Source organism: Trichechus manatus, unplaced genomic scaffold (assembly GCF_000243295.1).
Source record: "Trichechus manatus latirostris isolate Lorelei unplaced genomic scaffold, TriManLat1.0 scaffold00008, whole genome shotgun sequence".
Taxonomy (NCBI): Eukaryota; Metazoa; Chordata; class Mammalia; order Sirenia; family Trichechidae; genus Trichechus; species Trichechus manatus.
The window spans coordinates 15,364,390-15,388,421 of NW_004443944.1; the positions used below are offsets into that span (position 1 = coordinate 15,364,390).

At 42.2% G+C, this 24,032-nt stretch overlaps 1 protein-coding gene across 1 annotated transcript in view; it reads right to left on the minus strand.

Moving 5' to 3' along the window:
• ARFGEF2 (ADP ribosylation factor guanine nucleotide exchange factor 2) overlaps positions 1-24,032 on the minus strand; it is a 90,311-nt gene that overhangs the window by 30,228 nt on the left and 36,051 nt on the right. The window contains exons 7-22 of the mRNA XM_004370266.3: positions 22,439-22,519; positions 20,348-20,499; positions 18,232-18,362; positions 16,599-16,833; positions 15,474-15,573; positions 14,636-14,775; positions 13,369-13,477; positions 12,304-12,487; positions 10,329-10,440; positions 9,582-9,787; positions 7,493-7,577; positions 7,215-7,386; positions 6,434-6,585; positions 5,312-5,440; positions 3,937-4,095; positions 1,488-1,635 (exon numbers count right to left, since the gene is read on the minus strand). Of these exons, the coding sequence (XP_004370323.1) occupies positions 1,488-1,635; positions 3,937-4,095; positions 5,312-5,440; positions 6,434-6,585; positions 7,215-7,386; positions 7,493-7,577; positions 9,582-9,787; positions 10,329-10,440; positions 12,304-12,487; positions 13,369-13,477; positions 14,636-14,775; positions 15,474-15,573; positions 16,599-16,833; positions 18,232-18,362; positions 20,348-20,499; positions 22,439-22,519 (2,295 nt within the window). The remainder of the gene's footprint in view (positions 1-1,487; positions 1,636-3,936; positions 4,096-5,311; positions 5,441-6,433; positions 6,586-7,214; positions 7,387-7,492; positions 7,578-9,581; positions 9,788-10,328; positions 10,441-12,303; positions 12,488-13,368; positions 13,478-14,635; positions 14,776-15,473; positions 15,574-16,598; positions 16,834-18,231; positions 18,363-20,347; positions 20,500-22,438; positions 22,520-24,032) is intronic.

Here is a 24,032-nt window from a genome sequence, read left to right on the forward strand (position 1 = left end):
AATTTTGAGCTGCAGGGCCTTAGGCTGCACAGGAGCCGGGGACCCAGAACAGGCGTCTGCTGGCCTGATGGCTGCCTGAGTGGGCCCAGAGGACGTGGCCACGGAGGAGGCCAGCCCCATGTGGCAGCTGGACAAAGTGCCCTGCAGGCAGGAGGGAGCGAAGGGCTCAGGGCAGCGCAGCCCAGCTAGCTGGAGGCCACTCGGAGACCCTCCTCGAGGGAGGGGATGCTCTGCAGCCATTGTTGCCATGCCTGCTGCCTCATTAATATGCAAAATAGTTGGATAATAGATTTTTTACTGTTGTCATAAATGCGAAATGTCGGATAACAAGATAGTCAATAAGTGAGGAATAGGTGTTGTCTTTTACATTTTTATAGTATTAAGTGCTGGTATTAGGAAAACTAATTAGAACCAACTGATACTAATCAGAGCCCCCAGAACATGTAATATTTATACCTGCTGAACGCTCTGTGTTCTTTACAGGATTTCATTCCGTTTATCCTCACAACCACCCTAAAAAGTAGGTGCTATTACAAACCCCCATTTTCAGAGTCCACGCTTTTCATCATTACATTGTACTATTCTAACCACTGTGTATGGGGCCTAGGAGCCTACTCTCTGCAATCCGATGTCCTGGATTTAATCCTGCATCTGCCTCTGCCACTTCCTTGCAGTGTGACCTTGTGCTCAAGTCACTTCACCCCCACGTGCCTCCGTTTCCTCATATACAAAAACTGAGATGGTAATAGTCCCTAAGGAGCTCTGGTGGTGCAGTGGTTAAGTGCTCAGCTGTTAACTGAAAGGTTGGCGGTTTGAACCTACCAGCAGCTCCACAGGAGAAGACCTAGCAATCTGCTCCATAAAGATTAAAGCCTTGGAAATCCTACGGGGCAGTTCTACTCAGTCCTATACGGTCGCTATGAGTCAGAGTTGACTTGATGGCACACAACAAGTCTCCATCTCACTGGGGTGTTACGAGGATTAAACGAGTTAAATATATAAAGTGAGTGCTTTGAATGTGGCCTACACGTTTGTTTGTCCTTTTGATTATCATTATTTTATTACATTGCTTTTACATCACTGACAGGAGAGTCTCTCAATCCAATTTATAGCATGAAATAATTCTGCCTGCATGGTAAGAATACCCTTTAATAAAAGCCCTCCAAATGAACATGGAAGAAATGACGAATTCCAGAAATACAGGTATACAGCCCTCTAATACCAGGCGCTAAAGCTGTACCCTTTCTAAAGCAAATGCCTCCCCCACCAATATAGTTATCTATACAGAAAGAAAAGTGACGCACCCTGACTTCTGTAAGCTAGGCATTTTACTCAACAGCTGAACGCAATTAAGAGAGCTGAAGCAGCACTTCCAGCAATAAACATACTGTTAGCTGCACCTAAGGAAGAGACAGTTTATGTGACAGTCCTGACAAGCTGGTTAACTTGTGAATCCATGACCACCAGCCGTGGGGCTAGCATCTTACCGAGACCAAGGCCCATGAACTCTTCTCCCACCAACGTGTGGCCCTTCAGGCTCCCTTCTCTTTCACGCCCAGACCCAGACAGGTAGCGGGTCTTCACACCAGTTCCTATTAGCTGAGCGAGCTCCAGCTGGCTGATGCATTTCAAGATCTAATGAAACGAAGGCAAGAAGAAATGAGTTCCTGCTTCACAGCTTACAAAAGGACACTGTCATCTTAAGTTACAGTCATTAAAGAGTGTTTTCAAATAAGTATCGTTTCAAGGCGAGAATAAAATTTGGGGTCTTCAGATGGCTTCCCTAGAGGACAGAACAACTGGCCAAGGGGTAGCAAGGGTCCTGGCTAGAGAGTCTTGAATGGGTCTTGAAAGCAGACTGAGAAAATTAGCAGAAAAAAACTTGGAAAAAAATAAAAAGAAAAAAAGAGTTGGTACAATGGAGTTATGCCCTATAGATGTTTAATTAAGCAAATCTAATTAAGTGCTCAATAAAGAGAGAACCAGTATTTGAATGGAGCAAGGATTCCACCACCATGCCTCCATGCTCCAGAGCTGGTTTCCCTTAACTAATTAGACCCGGGTGTGGGAGGTTTAAAGGTTGAAAACAATTTTCTTTCTCGGTCATCACAGTCCTAACTACTCTCCATGGTCTTATCTCTATTATTTCATAGTTTTCTCTCTAAATAAAAAGCAATACATACGAGGTGAAGCACCACAGACTCGGGGGATAGCTACGTCAACTGGCACAACACAGTTCATAAAGACAAAGTTCTGCATTCTACTTTGGTGAGTAGCCTCTGCAGTCTTAAGAGCTTGCAAGCAGTCATCTAAGATACAACTATTGGTCTCCTACTGTTCAGAGCAAAGGAGAGTGATGAAAATCAAAGACTCAAGGAAGCAATTAGTCCAAAGGACTAATGGACCACATGAACCACAGCCTATATGACCCCGAGACCAGAAGAACTAGACGGTGCCCAGCTACCACTACTGACCACACTGACTAGGATCACAACAGAGGGTACTGGACAAAACAGGAGAAGAACTGTAAAACAAAAACTCAAATTCACAAAAAAGACCAGACTTACTGGTCTGACAGAGGAACCTCTGAGATGATGACCCTAGGACACCCTTCTGAACTGGAACTGAAGTCATTCCTGGAGACTACCTTTCAGCCAAACAATAGACAGTCCCCCCAAATAAACAATAACACCCAAGAGGAACATGCTCCTCAGAACAATCAAATAAGATCAAAAGGGCACAAGATGCCCAAAAGCAAAGATGAGAAGGTTTAGGACGAAAGGAAACGGAACCTAGGATGGTAATGGCAGAGTGCTGACACACTGAGGGGAATGAAACTAACGTCATGGAACACTTCATGCACCAACTATCCAATGGGAAACTAATTTGCTCTGTAAACTTTGACCCAATGTACCATAAAAAATTATGGAAAAAAAAAGGTAATACACACAGAAGAAAAATTAGAACATGATTTAAGAAAAAGAAAATAAAAATTGTCACAGTCTGTTGCTGTCAAGTCGATTCTGACTCATGGTGACCCTACATATGCAGAATAGAACTACTCAATAGGGTTTTCAAAATAAAAATAGTCTCCATAATTCTATCCCTAAGATAGGATGTTAACATTTTGGTTTATCTTCTCAAACTTTATTCTCTGTATTTGTCTGGCACAAGGGACCGTGCCTTACAATGTTTTACAACAACTTTTTAATAAACTGTGATTATCATCTGTGGTGCGATCAATTACTTTTGTGGGAGGCCTTTCTATCCATGGGCTTATAATTCCCACCAGGTGACTGTGTGATAGGTAATTGCGGCCTACCAAGGGGATTCATCAGTTTTGCCTTAAAAGAGAGCCAATTCCAGAGCGGGGAGGAGGAGCCCACCACCACCACCAAGAAAGGAGAGCTCTGGCGTGGTGGGCTTCCTGGCCCATGGAGAGAGAAAGCTGAGTGCCTTTGGGCAGAGACCGAGGGCCAGGGAGAGGTGTGCCTGTGAGCACAGCTGGGGAGAGGCTAACCTGATGGAAGAACTGTATTCTGAGTGTTCTTGAGCCTGAACTGTAACTGTTACTTCTCTAATAAACTCCATAATTGTTAAGTATGGTCTGTGAGTTGTGTGGCTGCTGCAATGAATTATTGAACCCAGTAGAGGGTGCTGTGGGAGGGACAGTTGGTGTCAGAATTTGTAGAGATGGCAGAGAGAGGAGGCATGTGTGACTTCCACCTCATAGGAATCAGCCTTTAGGCTGTTGATCTTGGTTCTCCTTCCCCCTTGTGGGGTTGGAGGAGGTCAGACACCTCTCCCACACCGTTTTACATCTTCTCACAGCATTAAATGGTTTTCCTAACACCTTTTTTCTTTTAAGAATCTTTTAACCCATACGTTCCTCCAGATAAGAAAAGGCAATTATCAGGCTTTCAATGAGACACACACCTCATGCCAGGAATTCCCAAGGTAATTGCCATCGGTGTGAGCCACTGTAATAAGTGTCTTTATGGTGTCGATGTTTTTCTGCTTCATTTCTGTGATGCTGGAGCTGGCTGTCAGCAGGGAGAAGCGAGCAAGAGCCTGAACATAGGCATCTCGTTCCAGCTGTAACGGAAGCCCAAGAGAGAACACTGTGATTCCACCCTTAGCATGACTTTTTTCGCATCTATGGGACTGATGCACTGGGCTTCTTGGACACTTCTGTACACATCAACAGGCTTTATACACACGAAACCAAACCCACTGCCGTCGAGTCGATTCCAACTCATAGTGACCCTATACGACAGAGTAGAACTGCCCCCTAGGGTTTCCAAGGCTGTAATGTTTACCAAAGCAGACTGCCACATCTTTTTCCCACGGAGTAGCTGGTGGGTTTGAACTGCCAGCCTTTCAGTTAGCAGCCAAGTGTTTAACCACTGTGCCACCAGGGCTCGTGGTTATTACAGGCTGGTGTCCTCCTGCTACTGGAACATCCCACCAAGGATTCCTGTGCACCACCATGTCTGAGAACTAATGCTGTCCTTTCCAAGAGACTGCAATCAAACTCATTTGTCCCATGTTCCATTCCCTGGGGAGGAGCAGAGGAAGCTCTTAGATGCTAAGCACATCACATAAATTTGAATATCTACAACAATCCTGCAAGGGAGGTCTGTCTTCCCAAGTCTACAAATGAGGAAACAAATGTTGTCTCAGAGAGATGTTAGCTGGGCCAATGTCACGTGGTTAGGAAGGAGCAGAGCTGTGGTTCTGGTACAGAAGAAAATGTCTAACTAAAATGAATGGAAACAGAAGACCGAGTTTTTCAAAATAAATGAGTGCAAATCCTTACTAATTTAGAAAGTGATGCAAGGGATTGAAACCTCCAGATTTCATAACAGTTTGAGAATTGTATTTTGTTTATTTTCTCAAAATTTTCAAGATTCAAAAGGTTTACAGACAAACATTTGCATTAAATTATGTTTCCCCAGAGGAGAATTAGGAAAAAGGGAAACTATAATCAAAACTGATCCTTAAAAAAAAATCCATACTTTAAGCACCAAGGCAGGCAAGTTGGGCAGATGGATAGGAAGGCTATTTTGTCACATCCAGTCAAGTAGCTTGGACTCTTAACCTAACCTTAAAGGCTTTAATCCAAATCTCCAACCTTTTCCTTGAATGAGGCTGTGGCCAGCACAAACCTATGGATTTCTCCTCAGTGGGTATGAGTAAGTAGTTTGCTGAGACTTTTGGCTACCTGGAAACTTCTGAGAGTTTCTAAGTTTGGCCAAATCTAAAAAAACAGCCCAGCAGCATCTCTGGAGCCTTGTCAACGTATACCCACCTGCATTCCAAAGATGCAGGCGATTCGGATTGCACAGCGGATGCCTTCCAAACACAGGGAGGCAACTTCAGTGTCGTCACAGTTCTGTAGCCCGATGCTGTAGGCTGCCAGAAGTGGTGTCCATACCAGCTAACAAGGAAGGAAGGTTTCAACAGCAACCAAAATTTTAGCATGGGACGAGTACTTAGCGGCCAGTTCACTGCTATTTTGATTTCAATCCATTTACCATATAAAATAGTTCCTCATAAATTGTGGTCAAGTTATCGCTATAAATGTGTTATTTACTAATTATACAGCTCAAAATGAAGGATGGTAACTACGTGGCTAGTGTGCCACTATTACACATACCTGTGTCCATGGCAGACATCACTAATCACTCACAGACCCCATTCCCTGCTGACTCTATATAGGGCTTAAAATCCTTCTTTACATAGTGCACCAGGCAGCCATTACCAATCAGAGGCTGGCATGCAAAATAAAACCTATAAACAATGTCTGTTCTATGAACTTAGTTTATTGAAAGGTCTCGACTTCAAACTGCTTAGACTTTACTTTTCTTCAACCTTCTTGTGAATTCCCTGGAAATAAAAGCTCACGAACATCTAGAGTTGATCACCCAAATGAATACTGAAGATGTATCTTTTTTAGACATTTTTAAAATAGAGAGAGACCTCAAGGATATTGTCTTACTTTTCCACTTAATCTCATCTGATAAACTAACCCTGAGGCCACTGAGGTGAGATGTCTCCATAAAAGCATCTCTTTATCTTTTGTCTGAATAATTACTAATTCATTCAATCCTCCTAGCAGTCCTCACAGCAACCTTGTATTTGTCCCCATTTTACGGGTGATGGAGAAGTTGAGGTCACACAGCTACCCAGCGGCAAAGGAAGGAATCAAATCCAGACCTTCTAACGCCAAGTCCATGCTCTTGGCCAGTGCTGGTGCTTCCCTGGCATCATCAAAGGGCGTCTGTGAAGGACTCACTTTAGTTACGTTCAGAGAGAAGCACCAAAATCTGGCCTTGCCTCTCCTCAACCTCTTCACCGGGACAAAATCCCTGCACGGCTGCCTGCTGCTCACCTCCAGCATCAAGCCCCGCTAACTTCTCAGGATACTCACTTTGAACATTGGCCGGACGTGGTCCAAGTGAGTGGCACTTGTAAATGGGGCTTTGGCGTGGCTCACGGCCTCCATCAGAGCTTTGGCTGTTTTCGCCATCTGCTCCATCTCCAAGTTGTACAGTAGTCGTCGTTGCTTTTCACTAGCTACGTCTACAAAGAAACAAGACATGACAACAGCAGCTACCCCTCACCGAGTGCTGGCTACGTGCCAGGCCCTGTCCCCAAAGGCTTACAGCGATTAACTCAGAAATTCTCCCAGTCACCTCAGGTAGCTGGTACTAGTGTTATTACCATTTTACAGACGGGGCAAAGGAGGCACCGAGAGGTTAAGTAACTTAACCAGGGTCACACAGCTAATAAATACAAGAGCTGAAACCTGAACCCAGGCAGTGCAGCTCCAGAGCCTGACTATAAACCAGAATACTCTGCTGTCTCTCAAATAAAGAAATGGATAGCTTCACAGGGGGCTTAACTAACAGAATTTTAATCAAGCCTGGCACAATCACCACCGGAATTATAGCAAAGTTTTAAGGAACTTTTTTTCTTTTTGTAATTTAGTTCTCAAATTACTTACTTTAAATTCCCTCTTGGTCCTAATCAAAAATCTAGCAAGAAGATGGTAATACTATGAAAGAACTAGCATAACCACAATAATTAATTTAATCACATTTCCTAGTAAGATATCTGGACATGTAAATTAAATTTATCATCAGGATACTTAATCATGCATTCCAATACACTGGGAAATTGGAATTAATAGAATTTTCATTAGACCTTACTCTGCTTAGTAGATTTGGTTGCAATCGTATGCTCTTTTGTTTCTTTCATTGCAATTTTCTTGCCTTCTATCTCCTCATAGATGCTCGAGAGATATTCTTCTGGTAGATCTTTACTATCATTGATACCCCGATTCATTTTAATATACTGCTCTTTTGTCATTTTATTTTTTACCTGAAATTAAAAAAAAATTAAAAACCATTTTTATAAAAACATTCAATGGCCCAAGTAAAGCTATTTACTTAGCTACTACAATATACAAATCATTAAAATATTTTACCTGAGGACTGTGCAAGTCTGTAGTAAGCATGATAATTGAGTATGCTAGGACATACGCAGTATCAGCACTAGCGAACAGAGTTTGCCTGGAAGAAAAGATTCCAGATGTAAAGAACAACGATGGAGATACAATGCTAACGAAGACAAACTTCACTGAATGCAGGCTGACTGCTCCACGGGAGGCCAAATTAGTCAAGAGCGTCCACGCTTTCATCACCACCCAACATCAATTACTGACCAAGAAAGTGAAAAGCTCGTTAAGAATGTGTCAGGTCCTAGGTTTCTTTAGATAAAGTAGTTTCAAGTTAATTTTTTTTTAAAAAAAAGGCCTGTAAGGAACATCCTGGGTCGAGACTAGGGTGAGACAAGGGGTCTGAGTCAGACAAGCGAGGCATCCAGGCCCACAACTCAAGGAGGCCCTCTCTCAGGGGCCGGCCCTGTACTAGCACCACGCTGAGAGTGAGGCCTCCTTACATCTGCACCCAAGGTGCCTTGCCTGCCTCACTCTAGTCCTGTCCCTGGGAGCATCTATCTTGTGCCACGTGTAGTGCGAGGCTCTGGATACAAAGTTAACTAAAACTGTTGTTTTGTTGTTAGGTGCTGTCAAGTCGACTCCCACTCATGGCCACACCACGTGACAGAACCGAACTGCTCCAACTGCCCCACAGTTTTCCAGGCTGTAATCTTTATGGGAGCAGACCACCAGCTCTTTCTCCCGAGGAGCTGCTGGGTGGGTTCTAGCTGCCAACCTTTCGGTTTGCAGCCAAGTGCTTAACCGTTTGCACCACCAGGGCCCCTTAACTGTTTTTTAGTTATTTATAGCTTCATTATCCATCATAATATTTAACAGTAGAAATACAAAGGAAAATATTTATGTTGTCCTAAATAAAATGCCAGCGAAGTCTGACGTTTTTTTGCCTTGGGCAAGAAAAGAAGGAAAAAAACCCCAACTCTGAACGCATAGCCTCATAAAATGTGAGGCTGAAGCGAGAAAAACTTGTCTGTGCAAATTGCCCCCAACAGGAAAGGGAGGAGTTTTGATGAATACAACAGAAGGTCTACATTCGAATATGAAATTTAATTGGGTCACGTGTTTACTGATAAAGGAAAACACCAAAGTCTCCAAGTCCACAAAGGAGATATATTTAAGGTAAGTAACATCTATATGTGTCTTCCTAGTGAATTCTAATGTCCATATGGTTAAAATGACCAGATGCTGCCTTTGCTGACCATGCTGCCTCATGGGGACAGCTTGCCCCCCACTGGTCCTACTGGGACCAATTAGTATGGAAACCAAGGTGACTTAAGAGGCAAAAATGTTTCCATTGAGCAGTTTCCAAATCTTGTTCATAGTATATTCAGGCATTTTAAACTTCAGTCTCAGTGGAAAAGGCATGAGCTTTTGAGTGAGACAAATTCACATTCAATCTTGTCTCTGCTGCCTACTAGTTGATTGACTTTTGGACAAATTGTTTAATCTCCTAGAGCCTCAGTTTTCTCTTCTGTCACCCAGGGTCACCATTAGATAAATAATGCATGTAAAGCCCACTGCATGGCTGACCCACAGGAGGTGTTTAAGAAAGTAACTCCCTTTTCTATTCCCGTTTCATACAAAAACATGAAGCACCCACCAAACAAGGTCCCAAGATGAAGTCACACACTTAGGTGGTTTTTGTTAGTTATGCAGCCATCTATGTAACCTGCTCATCAGTGTGTAGTCAGAGAAAAACCTAAATTCTTACGATCTCCCATGTATATTAAATCAGGGAGCTGCTCTTGATTAGGAAAGAGGTGCCTGACTGCCTAGTAGTCAGCAGCGTGGACTCTTAATTGTATGATCCTGGGCAAGTTACTTAACCTCTCCGGTGCTCAGTTTCCTTGCCTGTAGTATGGGGACAGACAGCAGGGCTGCTGTGAGGCTTAAATGAGATAATTCCTTAGCACAGTGCCTGGCACATGGTAAACAGAAACTTCAGCTGCTTGACACAGATTTAGAAAGAGCAAACCCATCCCCCAAACAAACTAAGACTGGCGCTCTGAGGTAGGCAAAAATATATCTGATGCGGAAGGGACTTCAACACAGTGCTCACCCCTGGTTGCACTCTATGTATCTTGCAGCAAACTTCTCCATTAACCGATCAATCTTCTGCGCCTCCCCGGGTAGGCGGAAACCTTCTAGGAACGCCCGCAGGGCTGAGACAAATTCCTTTTCGCAGAAGTCGAGTTGGTCCACATAGGCATACATCACCTCCTTGTTGAACCTCACGCTGTCTCCCAGAAATTCACCTACTTGGGTCTGAAACATACATACTCACTCACACCTAGAAATCACTGAATATGAACCTACAGCCAAAGTCACTTCAGCCAAAGTGGGGAACAGAATGCCCTGGCTTAAATGCCCAGTAATAGGCTTGACTGCTAGAAAAGCTAGGCAGTCCCTGAGCCTGCCATCCACCCAACCATTCCTGGGCTAGTCTGTCCTGCCATGGATGAAGGCAGAGGAGGCACAGAGCCCTCAAAACGGAGGGTACGATATGGCACACTCAGGAGGGAGGTTAGTTGCAGATGGGCAGCCAGAAGAAGAGTTTCCAGCCATCAAAGGACACTTATAGCTCTGACACTATTCCACCAATTACACCACAACCTGTCGGGAGGCTGGTTTATTTCCATCAAAGAGCTTTCTGCAACGTTGGCAAAGGCATATGTAGGACTGCTATAATCAGGGGTTTGGACAATAGCCACCTTTCTCAGGGTTAGCCAATCTCTAGCTTAAAGTTTGCGAGGTGTCATAATCACCTGATGGAACCCACATACAGGTATCAAACCCCCAGCCTTACAGAATCTAGGCGCTCCTCCTGGTGCAGAAATTGGGCAATGTCTTCAACTGATGTTCCCAGCATGCCTTGTTCCTGGAGAAACTGGATCCCCCTCTTGGGCTTCTTGTTGAACCTGTCTCAACAACAGATGGGACGCAGGTTGCTCATTTCAAAATCTGGATGGAAAAAGCTGGCAGGTGAGGCAAATTACAATAGAAAAAACACCATGAACAAGTCACCACATATCAGCTAGGGAAGTCCTCTGTGTCCTGGTAGCTTTTCTGAATTCCAGCTTCAATTTCTGAATCAAGTATAGCAGAGTCTATACCGAATATTATTCTCCCCTTCCCCAATACTAATACAACCCTAGATGTTTAGCTGAGCACACAAGCACCTAGACAAAAACTGTATTTCCCTGTCTCCTTTAGGCAAAGTATGGCCATGAGATTAAAGTCCTCTTCCAAGTGATAAAGTTGAATATGAACCTACAATAAAAGGGAGTAAGTCCCTTTGCTTAAGGGAGACATTACTGACTTCTAGGAAGATCCTTAAACAAAGCTGACTTAGCTGGGAGGTACAATCTTTTTGCCCTTTTCCTCTTCTTCTTCCCAAGAATATATGTGCGATGGCTGGTGCTCCAGCAGTCAGTTTAGACTAAGAGGCAACCCTGAAGATGAAAAGCATGTGCTAAGGATGGTGAAGCAGAAAGATAAAAGGAGCCCGAATCCCTGATGTCCACAGAGCCAGCATAAGAGCCCTGGGCTGTTTGGATTTCTTTCACTTGAGAGAGAAATACAGAGTTTAAGCACTGTTATTTTGTATTTTTTGTTAGAGGCAGACAAAAACTAACTAACGTATAAATTCCACTTATTTTTTACCAGGCTCTGCACTGGAGAGTCACATTCATATATAAGTACACACTGCGGCAAGCGCTGTGAAGGAAGGAAATAAATAGGGTACAAGGACAGAGAATAACTCAGGGACCTGTTTAGATAGCGTGATTATATGAGGTGTCTTTGAGGAACTGATGGTTTGCCAAGCCTGAAGGATGAAAAAGAGTCAAGAGCATTCCATGCAGAGGACATAAAGGTGAACAGAGTTTGAAGTGTTCAAGGGACTGAAAAGGCATTGTGTGACTCATGGGATGAGGTCAGTGAGAAGGCCAGAAGCTTATCAGGCAGGACATAAGAAACTTGGAATGATGTTAGGCAGGGGAGTGATAAGACCTGATTAATGTTTTGAGAAGATTACATTAGCTGCTGTGAGGACAGTAGACTGGAGGGATGTGGGGATGGTGAAAGTGGAAATGAAGAGGTCAATACTTCAATTACCAAATGAACACTGTAACTTCTACTTTTAAAATAAACTGAATTTACTAAGCTAACCAATCATTCAAAAATTGGACAGGACATGAGACTGTGTGTGGATTTGTGTAAAAGACTGGAAAGAAACACAATTAAGATTTAGCAATGGTGTGCTGATGATGCTGTGGCTGTATGGGAGAATGTCTTTATTTTTCGAAGATGTGGGGCTGAAGTATCATAATGTCTGCAAATTACTTTCAAATGGTTCAGAAAAAACACATACAATTTTCCTGTATCTTGAAATTTTTCATAAAATATAGCTGGAAAAAATTGTTACCAATAGGGATTTCCTCCACGTAGCAATGTTAAGAGTGATTTTTACATTTTTGCTTTATACTCTTCTGTATTTTCTAAATTGGTTTTCCATTGGGGTGGGGGGAAGCCAGGCATCAACAACACAAAGGTACTAAACTCTCTTTCTTGCATGCACGCGCGCGCACGCATGCACACACACACACACACACACACACACTCTTACACTCTCCCTGTTGCAATTAAGCTCATCTACAGGTGCCAGCATTAGCCTTTTGTAACAGGAATTTTCCCGTTAGGAGTCAGTCCCAGGTTCCCAGAAAAGACAAGGCTTTGTCACACGTCCCAGGAGATTCTGCCAGAGCAGCAGCCACACTCACAGCTCAATGCCGTGTTCAATGATTTCCTTTTGTTGCTTGATGACCTCAAACTGCTCTGGATCATCCTGGACAGTCGTCTGGGTCCCTGAGGATACTGTGGACTCTGTGGACGTCACGCTGCTCCGTCTCGCCATGTCAAGGCCTTTCCCATCCCCCATTTCCTGATCTAGGAGCCTCTCCTGACCTGCAATGACACAAAAGCAAAGGAAACCAAATAAGCAGATGGGACACAAACAAGGCTGAGCTCAGGTCTGGCTTCGTGGGTCCCTCTTCCAGATCTATAACAATAAAATTTTTACTGTCAGGATCATAAGCATGAAACCTTGATGTCACTCAGACACCTGTTTTTCATGGACCTTGATAAGCTATTTCTAAAAGTTACAAGAAAGAGTAAAAGTTTGGGTCATTTAAAAAGAACAATGAACAGGAGGATTTGTCCTATGAGGTATCAAAACTTATTATACAACTAGAAATTTGAAAAATGTGGTACTGTTGCAAGAATAGACAGCTCAATAGACCAGAATAGAAAATAGTATTTTTACGCAAATAATGCACACCTTCTGTATTTGTTTGCCAACAGTTCCCTCCTCCCACAAGGTATTTTCGTAAGCTTGCTACGCTAATTTTTTTTACAGCAACACATAGAAGAAAATGGGCATAGCGGCGCTTATGAAAATAATTTGCATAAAAATACGGTATGTACATAGGGAAGTTTAGTATATAAAAAAGGTAGTATTTGAAATCTGAGGGAAGGAGAGACTACTGAAATAAGGTTGCAGCAACTGGTTCTCTATTTGGAAAAACAAAGTTTAAAATGGCAAATGTTTTGTTATATATATATATTTACCACAGTTTTAAAAAAGGTTAAAAAAATAAAGTTTAGAATACAACTTCAAACTATTCCCCCAAAAACTCCAGACGAATTATAAAGCAGAACCTTTAAAATACAATAAGGGGACTGCAAACTCAGGTTTTGCATAGTTACGACACAACTACACCGAGACAAAAGTTGCAAGTAGCCGATCATGAATGGAGATGGCAGCGGTGGCAACTGTGCTCTCTCACCGAGGCTAGTCTGGTGGTTGGGATTCACATACAGGTCTTTGCTCCACTCCACCATGCACTTGAGAATGGACACCAGGCATTCTAGGCCTTTCTTCCTCAGACTGAGCTCCTAGAGGACAAAAGTGACATGACACAGAGACTTAGCAGGTAACTTACATGCAGACACCTTCAGGGCTCTTAGGGAACTCTGACACTAGAAAATCACTGAAAACTCAAGAAAAAGCTAACACGAGACTAAGTCATAAGGGCTCATTGCAAAAAATACTAGATACCTCTAACAGTGTGGATTACAAACATCCCAGCAGTAGAAACTAGAAACTTGGGATGTGTGTGTTCCTAAATGAATAACGTTATTTGGATTTTTTTTTTTTTTTAATGTTTTCATTTATTGCTGTGTGCTTAAGAAAAACAAAACACTTGCCCTTAAAAAGACAAAAAAAAGTCTTAACCAGTAACTCTGAAAAATGAGAAAGGAACCTTGTACGACGCAGCACATGAGTGATTCTGGACACAATCGTATCCCCTGAAGGCCCACAAAATGTATTCCAGTTAAAGGCTTGCTCTACAAGTAATTTTTTAAAAACAGTGTTTCTTAAATAAGCAGTTGAATATGAGTCATAGTTAATCTTTTAAGAATGCAAATAGATTAGACTCGAGGCACTTCTAACACAGCATCTCAGGTGACACAGATCTCTCTGAATTTGACAACAGATATGGGCCTTCCAGGAAAAATGCACACACACCCAAATTCTGCACATAATTTTAGGGGGTTTGTGGCCTCTGACAGTCTGTGCAGAGACCTCAGGTTAAGGATCCTGTTCCCTCTGCAGGTACTGTACTCACGATAGCTATATGCTTTGCCTATACAGGGGACTGGGATCCTGTTTTAAAAATTATCTTTGGAAAGGCAGCTGAGAATAAACTCACTCCCTACAGGTCTCAGCTAAATATCACCTTCTCAGGGAGACCACCCTGATGACCTCGTAAAAATGTACAATGCCCTTGCCTCCAGCACTTCTCCTCTATCTTCCCTGCTTTATTCTCCTCTGCAGCACTTCTCAGCATCTGAGACCGTACCTCTTTATTGTCTGCTCATACATGTCATGAAAGCAGGAAATGTGTTATATGTGTGTGTATGTGTGAGTGTGTATTTTGTTCACCGCTGTGTCCCCAGAACCAAAAACAGTACTGGCACATGGCAGCACTCAATAAATGCTTGTTGCAATAAATGAACTTTAGATATAAATGAGTGTTTGCAGGGTTTTACCTGCAGAGGTGTCATTCCCAGCTCGTGTCCACTTCTTCCCTGAGCGATTTTGGATAAATCATTTACAAGGCGCTCAAAAATGTTAGCAGCGTTTAAATCACAGTCGTAGTTGACATAAATATCCACAACACACTGGGCATCTTGGAAGAAAACACACAAGTATTAGAAATTCTGCTCAAAGATAAAGAGCAACTGTGTCTTCTTATATGAGATCTCTCTGCTCAAAATTTTCCCCAGTGACCAGTGAACTCCAAAGGCCAGGTCTCAACCAGGAAATGCAGGTGGGCAGTACTGCAAGTTGGGAGGCCTTGTTTTTAGGATGCTTCTACTCTAATGGAAACCTCAGGCGGTGCCTTCCACCTCACCAAGGCTCACTTCCCTCATCAGAAAAAGGGGATAACAATGGCCTCATCCCCTCTTAAAGTTGCAAAACTCTTACGAAATCACATTTGATGACACACAAGTAAAATGTTTAGTTTATAACCACACAATCGTACAGTGTAAGGTAAACCCGGATATACCTTAGCACCCAATCTAGAGTTGGTAACATCAATATCTTAGACCCTGTGCCTGACTAACAGCATTCAGCTGGTAGGTAGGGTGACCAAGTATCCTGGTTTACTAGGATGTGGGACTTTCAGTGCTAACGCCGGGAAAGTCCTGGGCAAACCAGTCCGGGTTGGCCATCCTCTAAAGAAGGATGGGGTAGAAAGGTGAGGTGGGACATTCATTAGGTTAGAATTAGCTCGGAAATGCTTTTGATACATTCATTTTCCAAAGCCCAGATCAAGCCTTTCTGAGTAAGTCAAATGGAGGTGGACGCTCAGGATGAAAATACCTGCACAGATCCTTGTCAGAGTCTGAATGACCATCCACCTGTGCTCAAAGGAACTTGTGGACGTTTCTAAAATATTCAGGAAAATCTCTTTGAAAAAGACCTATACGACATGAAAACAAAGGAAGACACCAATTAACACACAGTCTAAGTTAGGTCTCAAAACCTCCAAGGCTTTAGAGGACAGGCAGACCCTGTAGTAAGTGAAGTAGACTGTGCAGAAGCTGGCTCAGCGTGGGAATAGCAAGGAGGGTGGGGCCATGGTGAACTTGAGCATGCCAGTCCCACTGGGAGCAGTAGCTGCCGTTCAACTCTGGCCAAGAATTGTCATATGGAAACGCAAGATCAGTGTTGTTAATTTTTCTAGAGAAACCAGAAATCTGGATTTTCATGTAACATCTGATTTCTCAATTTGGCAACTAATTCAAATTCTTTCAAATGATTTACAGACCAAACAAACATGTTTGGGGTGTTGAGTCTAGCACCTGGGCCATGAGATTTAAACTTTTGGTTATAATGAAAGACATGTAAGACTTTGGGGCAGTAATTTCTTTCTGAAAGGTATTCTTCTTTCACTCATTCAAAAAGTTCCTCTTTGGGGTGCCAGCAAGTTGACTGGTACTGTGGTTCCTGGTGACTGTGACACCAGCAGTTCCCTCATCTGGGTTATCCATTTATCTGTTGATGGGCATTTGGGTCATCTCCACCTTTTAGCTATTGTGAATAGTAGTGCAATGAACACTAGTGTACAAGTCTCTGAGTCTCTACCTTCAAGTCTTTGGGGTATATACTTAGGACTGGAATTGCTGGGTCGTATGGTAGTTCTATTTTTAATATTTTGAGGGACTGCCACACTGTTTTCCACAATGGCTATATCATTTTGCATTCCCACCAGCAACGGATAAGAGTTCTCATTTCCCCACATTTGTTAGTTTCTGTTTCGTTTTTTCTTTTTTAAATCTTAGGCATCCTAGTGGGAGTGAAATAGAATCTCATTGTGGTTCTGATTTACATCTCTCTGATGGCTAATGGCGTTGAGCATCTTTTCATGTGTTTGGTGGCCATCTGACTGTCCCTTCATTTGGGTTAAATGTCAGCAAATAAAAAAAGTAAATTTGAAGTCTGTACCTCGATCTGCATTTTCAAGTGCATCTTAAAGTTTGAAAGAAGAGTAAGAAATATGGCAAGAGAGAGTTCAAAGACGTCAGGCACTGAAGAGACGCCATTTTTGGACAAGGCCACACAGAGATATTGCTTGATTGCATTGATGAACATCTCGTGTGTCCTGAAGACTGGGCCAGCATTCTGCAACACGGAGAGGAGCAGCTGCAGGGAAACCACCTTGGAGCGCAACTCGTGGGATCTGGCAAAAAAAAAGAAAAACGAGGACATGCTAAAAGATAAAATGTAAAACGTGTTTCTTGAGACGGCCTCGCTCCTCTATCAGTGACCAGCATTTCCTGAGAGGCCAAGGAGTTAAGAATTAGTATCAGGACCTAAATGTCAAGAGCATGATGGCAGATGGCACAAGGTGGGTCATCACGGGAACTGCAGGACCTGTGAGAACAGGAGCTGCCAACTCTAGTATTTTTGTCTCTCCTCACCCCAGAGTAGAGAAAACAGCAGGAGCAAAGTAAGCGTCAACTGATTGTGGAGTGATGGTTCTACAGTGAAACTAACAGAACCAATTACTGTACATCCCTCCATGTGAGGTTAAGAGAATCTGTCCCACTCTACTCTTATACACGACGAGATGGCGCTCTTTATCCACCCCTCTCCCTGATTTCCAGAGTTCAAAGATGGTAAGAACAGGAAATTTTTGTAAACCATTTTCCTAATGGTCATAATACCAGCTAGCATTCTCAACAGGAGAGCTATGGATTATAACTGATGACTAATAATAATAACAACAGTGACTGTAAAACTCTTTATAAAAAAGTCTAAGGCCCTGTGCTCAGGACATCGCCTATATTGTTTCATCTACTCATCAACCCTGGATGATGATTTTCTGTACTCTCATCTTCCAGAGAAGGTTGGTAACTTGCACAGCCATGGAGCAGGTATGAAGTGGAGAAGCCATGATGTGGCTGCAGTTCTCTCTGGTTCCAGAGGCACTGCTTTCATCACAGTGCTGCTATTCCTGCAGTCGTTAGTTCACGACAAAGAAAAGTTGGGCTTCCCTGGGCTGAATCTAGGGTTTAAGTTTGTATCCATGAAGTAGAGGTTTCCAACCAGGGCAGGGAACTGAGGTTTGCATGCATCCTGCCCCTTCCTGACCCCTGATCAGGAAAACAAATCAATGAGTAAAAAAGGGGTATATGTTCAATACGGAAACCCTGGTGGCATAGTGGTTAAGAGTTTGGCTGCTCACCAAAAGGTCAGCAGTTCGAATCCACTAGGTGCTCCTTGGAAACCCTATGGGACAGTTCTACTCTGTCCTATAGGGTCACTATGAGCTGGAATCAACTCAACGGCAATGGGATTTTTGGTTTTTCATGTTCAATATATTGATTGTTTTTAGCATATAAACCAAGGAAAGCAAAACTGGGCAAAATCTTGGTTGGTGAGGATGCAGGGACAATTCAGCGAAAGGACTACGTGGACTGCATGAGTGCGCAAAGTTGTAAGCGAGCCCTGAATACGTTCCAGTGCTCACACAGACAAGAGCACACAGTGCTGGAAAAAGGCGAGGCTGAAACACAGGGCCATGTGCTCCTGGGTCATTTGGGCTGCAGAGGGCCAAGAACTGTGGTCTGCTTACTTTGGATCTGGGGGGCCTTCTCCAAGGGGTTTCATGGACAGCTTGCAAAGGGAGCGGAACACGAGGAAGGCATCCTTCTGCAGAATGTGAGAGAACTTAGCAGCCACCTGATGTCCTTGTGTGTCCGATTCCTGATAATTTGAAACAAATAAAAGAAAAACCAAAGGGTCAACACAAAAGGATAATTTTTTCCAAAAAATAAGAAATGTAATTACCTCATGGAAATTGAAGTTCTTATGTTTATTCACACAGGGAGGTGAAGGATGTGGGGGAGGGGTAAGTCTGGCAAAACAGAAGCTATGGGGGAGTCATTACAGCGATATAAAGCCTTGTTCCTTGTCCTTCAAAAAGTTGGTATAGATGGCTTAAAATGATAAATGATCAAAATTTAAACCATAAAAAACTCTAAAACAAAGATAGGTAAATATTTATATAAGCTTGGGGTAAGGAACGTATTTCTAACAACACTATTGCAGGATAAATGGGAAAAACAACAGGCGTTTTAAAATAAATTTCTTTACAAAAGTAGAGCACATTTAAAAAAAAAGAAAAATACTCGTAACATAGGATAAGAATTAATACCCTCAACATACAAAATCGTCTTAGAATTCATTGAGGAAATATGGGACCCCCCCCCCATGTAAAGCAGCAAAAGATATTAATAAGCAATTCACCAAGAAATACAAATGGCAAATAACCTTACTAGTAATCACTAAGGCAGAATCTTTCTCCCATCAGACTAGCCAACATTTAAATAAGTGATATTGCCCAGTTTTAATGAGAGAATGGGTACTGACACCCTGCAAGTGGGCAGGTACTTGAGTATTACTTCGCAAATGGCTAATTTGGTGTTAATGATCAACAGCCTTGAAAGCTTCCAACTCTTTTGACACAGCAGTAACACCTACAGGAATTTACTCTAAGGAAAGAATGAAGGATATGCACAAGATTCAGTTATAAGGACATTCATTACAGAACCATTTCTTGTGATAAAACTGAAATATCCTAAAAACCTAATAGGGAATTGGTTCAACAGGTTACGGTAATTCACATGATAAAATTTCACATGGCCATTAAAAAATTAGTTAGATCTATATGTACTGATGTGGAAAGATGTCCAAGACATAGCTGGAGTGAACAAAAGCAAGTTACAGCTTAGTAGATCAGACATGAGCCCCTTGTGTGGACCCGAGCGTATCGCTGTGAGTGTAAAGCATGCATTCTCAATGGGGATGACGCCACCCCAAAAGGGCAAGAAGTGGTTCATGTGGAGAGGGGCGTCTAATCCTCTTTAGTATAAGGCACAGAAATAACAGAGTACATCAAAAGATACACAGTATTATTTGTAGCATTAAAATGTCACGGGAAGCAAGTAGTGATCAGGAAAAAAAAATATCTAAAAAGGCTCCTTAGGGGAACGATAAATGAAAAAGATTGAGAAACACTGATGAAAAGGCACAGACAGTAGGGTCTGGAGGGACGTTCACAAAATGGTGATAGAACCTATATCTGAGGGGGAAGATTTCAGGTGATATTACTTCCTGTTTTGAATGCTTATATACAGCATTTTCAAAAGAACAGGAAAACTCCTTTAAAAAAATACTGTGACAGACATGTCTCTGGCCATGAAAGGATGTTTATAATACACACAAATTTTAAAAGCAGGTTTCCAAACAGCATGCATATTGTGTTATTCCATTTAGTTGGAAAACATATGCAAGGGGAAGAAAAATTTAGAAAGATGTAAGTAAAATGTTAACAATAGTTATCTCTGGGTTACAGGGGTTATGGATGACGTTGATTTCTCTATTTTTCCCTTCTGTATATTTTGTATTTTCCTATAATGAGTATATATCGTTTTGTGAGGCAAGAAAAAGGGCATGATATATTAATACTTTAAAGTCTGAATAAACAGGGTTTAATAACAATGTTATATACAACCAACATTAGCACATTTCCTGGAACTGAGCTGGCTAATACAAAGAACATCAGACTTTGTGACTAATAACAGAATAGGGCTTGTTTTTCTTGTTCCTTTTGACCGAGATTATATTCTACATCTTCTAAAAAAAAGTAAAAACAGAAATGAGACTGAATAAAAGGATCATCAGCATACCAGATTATCTGCCGACGACAAGGACTGCCTGTCGTCTGCTATCCCATTGGTCTGTGAGTTTTCGTCTACTCCTGGGGGGACAGCAGATTCCTGGCACTCTGGTCCGCCTAGGACCCTCTCGGGTTCCATCACACTGTGCTTTTCTGCTGCTTCTTAAAACACAAGTGCAAAAGTCATCACCAAATTAGTTATCCTAAAAGGCTTCCTGATACTAGAAAGAAGTTACTCACAGAACTTTCCAGCTACCACATTTTCCCTTCACCCCTCTCCACTTTGTTGATAGGAAACCAACAAAGCTTGGGCAAAGTGTGCTTAACCTTGACATGTGTCTATTATTTAGAGCCCCACTCCCAGGACCGCAGCAATGCATAACACACTCCAAGGGGCTTCATTCCTTTTGGAGTCCATCTCAATGTGCCCCCCAGATTGTGCAATGCAGCAGCCCTGGCTACCTCTGCCCACTTCTGAAAAAGATTACAAGCAGCTCACAGAAAAAAACAAAGTGGGGGCGTAAGTATTACAGGGGTTAGAGAAGACATCTCATGTGGATGAAAAGGGTTTGACAGTATGACAGAAAACCTCAAACACAGAGAAAATGTAGACCTGAGCTTCCTGGCAGCCATGTGAAAAAGGGAAGACAAAGAATTAAACAGATCTCATCATTTTGCCAAAGAAAGCATATCTGATGAGTAGCAGAACAACTGAACTCTTCAAGGAATTTTCCATGGGGACCTACATATAAGGGACACTGAACAATTTAATAACCAGGATCTTCAATAATGGTATTACAGAGCATATATTCATTCAACAAATATTTATTTATTAAGGAACTATTATGTGCCAGGCCCTGTGCTAGTGGCTGGAGATACAGCAGTGAACAATACACATATATATTCATTATATAAAGACTTCTTGTTATGTTGTTGTTGTTAATTGCTATTGAGTCAATTCTGACTCATGGTGACCCCGTGTGACAGTGCAGAACTGCTCCATCGGGTTTTCAAGGCTGTGAACTTTCGGAAGCAGAATGACAGGCCTGTCTTTCGAGGCACCTCTGGGTGGGTTTGAACTGCCAACCTCTCGGCTAGCAGCTGAGTGCTTAATCATTTGAGCTACCCAGGGACTCCTTTCTTGTTACAGATCCCAGAAAAAAAAACCCTAAAGGTATGAAATAAAACTATTCTATTTTAAAGACATTTCTACAAGGAGTTCAATGAATAAAGGAATCTATGTATATAGTTTGTGGTACCCTATGTTAACAAAAAGATAAGGCTTAGAGCAGGGGCTTTCAAATTTCTCTGACTAAAACCCTCAGTAAGAAATACGTTTTAAAAATCATGACCCAGTATACACACGTGTCCACATAAGTAACTAATACACATGCTTCAGGAAACGGCCCTTAACATTTCTACACACAGTGACATCAGTTTGTATTCTATTTCTAATTTAAAAAAGCGCTAATTGCAACCCACTGAATTATTGATTTCTCAACTCATTAATGGTTTATTGGCACTGGGGCTAAGCGTTCAATATGTAGTTATCTACCTGAGATTACAGGCGAAAAGAAAGAAAAAACCATCCAACAGTCATTCGGAGCTATATACACTGAATTCCACTAAAGCCAGCCATACCATGAAACTGAAGAAGTTATGAAGTCTAACAAAATGAATAAAGTTTCCTGTGCACCCAATACTCGCTGACAAGTGGACTGTCCCCTTGAGGCAGCAGTGGCTGGCCAGGACAATTCAGCAGCAAAGGACTCAGGGCTCAGAGCCCGCTCCTAGAAAGGCCTGGACGCCCCTGAGCTGGAGAATGCATACAGCAGTGGCCCGTGGTGTCTCTATACAGAACACCCAGCCCTACCATGGTCAGACTATGCTCCTTGAACCTAACCCACATGAGAACAGTATCAATCAATAAAAACAGGTAATTTTTTTATTCCTTCTGACAGATAGGCACAGAGCTCCATGAGTTCACTAGGGGGAAACAACAGTAACAGCAACAATAACAAAACTCTACCACTAACATATTTGGCAAAGGACTTTTTTGGAGGAATGAGGTTGGAAGAAAGGCTAGGTCCTTGGTTCTTACCTTTAACAGCACATGTGACTACATCTTCTAAGATCTCCTTCACCACCTCCTGGGCTCCATCCATTGGCATTTCATCCATCCCTACACACACACCCAAATAAACACACACATAGGGGCATTTCCAGGGAGAACAAAGGAAGAGAGAGAAGTAGATCATGTCAATGTTCCTTTATAGTCACATTTCAGAAGGCAAAGGGTGCAAGCAAGTCCTCCTCAAGGCCAAATCTGATTGTGCCAAGGCAAGATTGTGCTGTGAAATCTGGAAACACTTAGGCAGCATCTGCTACGATTTCGAGTTTCCCTTTGTGGAACGCTAAGCTCCTCTGACTTTTACACTCTTCCTTCATAAGTCACAGTTGTTCTGCCAGGGCCCACCCCCCAACTTGGAGGCAGGAGCTGGATTTTATTCAGCTCTGGTTCCTGGTAGAACAAAAGATGGAGCTTTCTGCTGCGTCTTCACCTCGGGTACCTCAGAGCCTTGGTAAGTGATGTGCCTTCCCCAGATGGTACGCCCAGAATTTAGCAAGAGGTTTCTAATGTGATAGCTGAGGATTGGCTACATTTTAAATTGAGCTACTCTGTTTAAGCAGAAGAGGTTCAGCTCCAGCTGCTTTTTAGAAAACTAGTTCTGGGAAAGAGTTTATAAAGTAAACAGACTAGACTTTTAGAAGTAAACACTGCTGATTTATAAAACAGCGCAGTGACCAAAAGACCATTACTTTACATAAACAAAACCAAAATAACCATTTTAATTCTTCCTTAATGAGGATTTTCAATCAAGTCACTACTTTCATGAGTTCTGGGCTTCGTCTACAAGTTCCTGGAGAGTCAGCACTAAGTATTTTCATTTCCATACAGCCCTTAACACACTGTAACTATTTAAATAGGTAGGTAAATTTATGTTAAAACTATTGACATTATCTGCTTGTCTTAGAGGGCAAAAAAGAAGTTGAATAAAGTTAGAAAACTCCCCAGCCAGTCACAAGAGCCTAAATCTGTTTCCCATCTAAATAAGATGGTTTAGACTAGGTCAATGTTACCCAAACTTCAGTCACTCTCACGTCACCTTCATAATTTTTGCCATATTCATTTACCACTTATATTATTATATACTTGACAATGCTCTTTAAATTAACTTCCCCTAAGCAGTATCTGCAAAATCACAGGCCTGATATGCTGATTATACTTTTTGGATGCATGTTAAAATAAATGCATAACTATTAAAATAAAAACTGCTCATTTAAGAACCACCTAAAATCGTCTTACCTACACCATGGTTTGGCAAACATATGACTAGCTATTTCCTAGTTTCTTTCTAACAGCCTCTGATGCTATGATTTCATAAAATTATAGTGACAGTTTCTAATCCGTATTGTACATTCCAAAGCAGCTGGTACACAGTATGTTGCTCTCATTTACCACCCAAGAAACATAGCCTGATGAAAACATCTAAGCAGATGAGCTACAAGCTCAGTGATTTAGGCCAAAGGCTGTAAAGTGGCGGCTGGTGGGGACCACTGGCCTGGAGGTATGTGCTGTTCAGTCTATGCATTGCTTTTTAAAACTTCTGAATTAACTGCTTACATTTGAAAGC